The 3,770-nt window shown below is 38.0% G+C and overlaps 1 gene segment (V, D, J or C); it reads right to left on the minus strand.

Annotated features, from left to right (window-relative positions):
• Positions 1–775: 775 nt before the first annotated feature.
• LOC139379585 (Ig kappa-b4 chain C region-like) lies at positions 776–2,297 on the minus strand. The segment is given in 2 exon segments: positions 776–1,362; positions 2,213–2,297. Coding segments are annotated over 2 exon segments (402 nt in total).
• Positions 2,298–3,770: the final 1,473 nt, after the last annotated feature.

Consider the following 3,770-nt stretch of genomic DNA (forward strand, 5'->3'; position numbering starts at 1 on the left):
ACACTGCCCTTTCCCACCTGGAAAAAAGGAACACCTATGTGAGAATTCTATTCATTGACTACAGCTCAGCTTTCAACACCATAGTGCCCTCAAAGCTCATCAATAAGCTAAGGACCATGGGACTAAACACCACCCTAGTCATAGACTGTTCTCTCTGCTACAGCATGGCAAGCAGTACCGGAGCGTCACGTCTAGGTCCAAGAGGCTTCTTAACAGCTTCTACCCCCAAGCCATAAGACTCCTGAACATCTAGTCAAATGGCTACCCAGACAATTTGCATTCCCCCCCTCTCCCCCTCTTCACACCACCGCTACTCTGTTGTCATCTATGCATAGTCACTTTAATAACTCTACCTACATGTACATACTACCTCAACTAACCGGTGCCACCGCACATTGACTCTGTATCGGTTCCCCCCATGTATATAGTCTCTCTATTGTTATTTTATTGCTGCTCTTTAATTACTTGTTACTGTAATCTCTTATTCTCATACGTATTTTTTTAAGCTGTATTGTTGGTTAGGGCTCTCGTAAGTAAGCATTTCTCTGTAAGGTCTACATCTGTTGTATTCGGCGCATGTGATTAGTAACATTTGTTTTGATTTGATTTGCTGGTTGAAGATGATGTGGTTTCAAGTGAGATAATAAATAACTAAGCAATGACATTCAGGCCTGATAGTTTTCAAGGAAACTGTGAATCAGGCTTGATTACTGTATGTCCATACCATTCAACAACATGTAAGACTGCAGTCTAATTATTAAAAGAGACAGAAATATGTGTTCCAAAGGGAAATCTTTATTTTCATCTATTCATCAAAGCATCAAAGCAAACATTCCTACAGTATCTAATAGTAACAAAACAGAACTCATCAAATCTAATACCGATTCAATCTCAGTCTACAGAGAGGACTGACACATGAACTCAAGCAAAGCCCCCTGTTACTCGGCATGTCAGTGATCAAAAGACAGAGAACATCTGATCTCAGAACAGAGTCAAAGCAGAGGAACCAGCAGCCTCTCTCCACAGGGGTGTGTGACTAGGGGGCCTACCCAGAACAGTCAGCCCTCCTCAAGGTCTTGGTGACTGGAGTCTGGGAATTCTGCTGGGCTTCACAGGTCACCTCTCCTGCCTTGGTCCACTCCAGGCCAGTGAGAGTCAGGGTGCTGCTCCAGCTGTACAGGCCATCCTTCTCCAGGACCCTAGAACTGGTCTCCTGCTTCTGGCTGGTCCCGTCCACTTTCCATCTTATGGTCCAGTCTGAGGGGAAGCCCTTGTTGGCCAGACACGTCAGTGTGGCTGTTGTTGTACTGGACAGCTCCTCACTAGAGGGGGGCAGGACGGTGAGGGTGGGGGCACTGTTACCTGGAACAAACAGAATACATCAACTAAGTAACTACAGCAACACTAAGAGATTATCTCCATTAAGGTCCACAACCAAATAAAGTGAATTGGAAATGCCCTCTAAATATGAATGTAGAAGTTGGATTATTTAAAAGATGTGGAGAAAACACTAAAGTAATAGGATACAAAGCAGATTTATGAACCAAACAAGTATAAAGTGGTTAAATAACTAGAGTTACTAGTCATATGGTGTCAGTTATACATGTTATACAGATATTGTTTAGGAATGGATCTGATCAGAACAACCTACTCATATTCTTTGTCTTTGTCTTCACACTAACAGTGAAGTCTACCATGAATACAACGCAACAATGATGAATACTATATACAATACTATTAGTTTTTATACCACAATTAGGTGTAATATTATGCAATTTTACAAATCAGACATTCAAATAAACCTACAATTTATCATTTTGAGTCAATAAATATTTATTTGAAAGAAGGCTCATTCAAAATCTACATTTAACCAAAAATATTTGAGTTAAAGATAATAACAATATAAATAAAAAATGGCACACAAACAGTAATACACAATGCAACAACTATATTCCATATTATTAAATATTTATCATACTGGAACTCTCCTCTGCAATCCATCAAACCACACATTTAACTAAACACCTACATTTGAACATGTTATTTAAATAACATTTCATTTGAAAGAAGGCTTAGTCAAAAGTAATACAAAAAATATATTTTTTAGGAAGGAAAATATGAAAAATCGCAATATATTCATATAGACGAAGTTTCACAGAGTAAAATACCCCAAAAAGAATCAGAAAGAAATATCAAAGAGCGTGTTACTTACTTCCAACATCTAGTCTGGTGCCGCTACCAAAAGTGTACCACAGTGATACAATCCCTATTACTGCTGGTGCAACAACCTCCTGCATGTTTGGCACTCTTCATTTCATTAGACTGTGGTTCAAATAATTAACTCTACTATAGTATGAATACATTTCAGAAATGAATTATTCTACTCAATTAGAAATAAAGTGTTTTTCATGTTGATTTCCTTAACATGGACCAAACCTGACTTTTTCTTGTACATCTCCTACTACTGTAGGTGCAGCATGTTTATTCATACAACTAATCTAAAATGTAGGCTAATCACTTCATAGTTTAAAGGCAGGTCAGATTTGATTAGATGTAATAACATTCATATTAAAATTGGCCATAGTATGTGTAGGCCTTGTGTATTTTGTTTAAATCATCTAAAAAAGTTAATTTGAAAAATCCTCAATATCAAGTCAAAATGTATAGAGAAATTGAAACACAACATCAAAAGTTGAATAAATAGTTTGTAATAAATCATTTGTTCTTTACTTACTTCCAACATCAAGTCTGGTGCCGCTACCAAAAGTACACCACAGTGATACAATCACTATTACTGCTGGTACAAAAACCTCTCTGTGTTGTGATGCTGCAGCTGTTACAGTGAAGATCACTCATACAGAATCATAATCAACACAGATACACTTTAACATCTTCCAGGTAGAACAAACACTTCATATTAGCTGTTTCTAGACAATACAAATATGAATTGTATCTTAAATCCAGATCTGAGTCATTTTTCCTTCCTCTGTGTATCAGGTTCTCCTAGTCTGGAGGTACAGTCCAGCATTAGATCAGTGTTGCTAGTATTCCTCCATATTGTCCATATGAAAGACAACAGCAGCAGCAGTAGTGATAGTGATCCATGTTGTATATTCCTTTATTAAACATGTTGATCTCAGATTTAACAGTGGTGGTAAAGTCACAGAGGACAGACAACACTACCAGAGGAATCCTACCAGCTTTAGTTTAGAGAAGTGTTCACTAACTGATTAGAGGAACTTACATGAGAGACCGAGCATGAGTGAACAGACAGTTCATTATATCTGATCATCATCAGAACAAAATATAATGGTGGTGTGACATAAAAGTTACCATACATTAGTTATCAGATAAAACAGTTGCTGTTTGATGTTGTAAAAGGGGCAGCAGGTAGCTAGCGGTTAGAGTGTTGGGCCAGTAACTGAAAGGTCACTAGTTCAAATATCTGGGTCGACAAGGTGAAAAATATGCTGATGTGACCTTGAGCAAAGCACTTAACCCTAATTGCTCCAGGGTCGCCGTTGGCAACGGCAGACCCTGGCCTTGACCCCACTCTCCGAGGTTGTCTCAGGGGGAGTTGGGATATGCAAAAATAAATAATTCCAATTCACACTTGGGCATAAAACTGTGTGAAATAAGACACATTTATTTACCCACCTAATTATTATAAAATAAATCTCAAAATGTATTCTGATGGGAAACTACTTGAAACCTGAAATAGATTTGAAACATTAATTTGCATAATGCATCTGCTCCACTGCTCTAAGAGC

Source organism: Oncorhynchus clarkii, chromosome 21, assembly GCF_045791955.1.
Source record: "Oncorhynchus clarkii lewisi isolate Uvic-CL-2024 chromosome 21, UVic_Ocla_1.0, whole genome shotgun sequence".
NCBI lineage: Eukaryota > Metazoa > Chordata > Actinopteri > Salmoniformes > Salmonidae > Oncorhynchus > Oncorhynchus clarkii.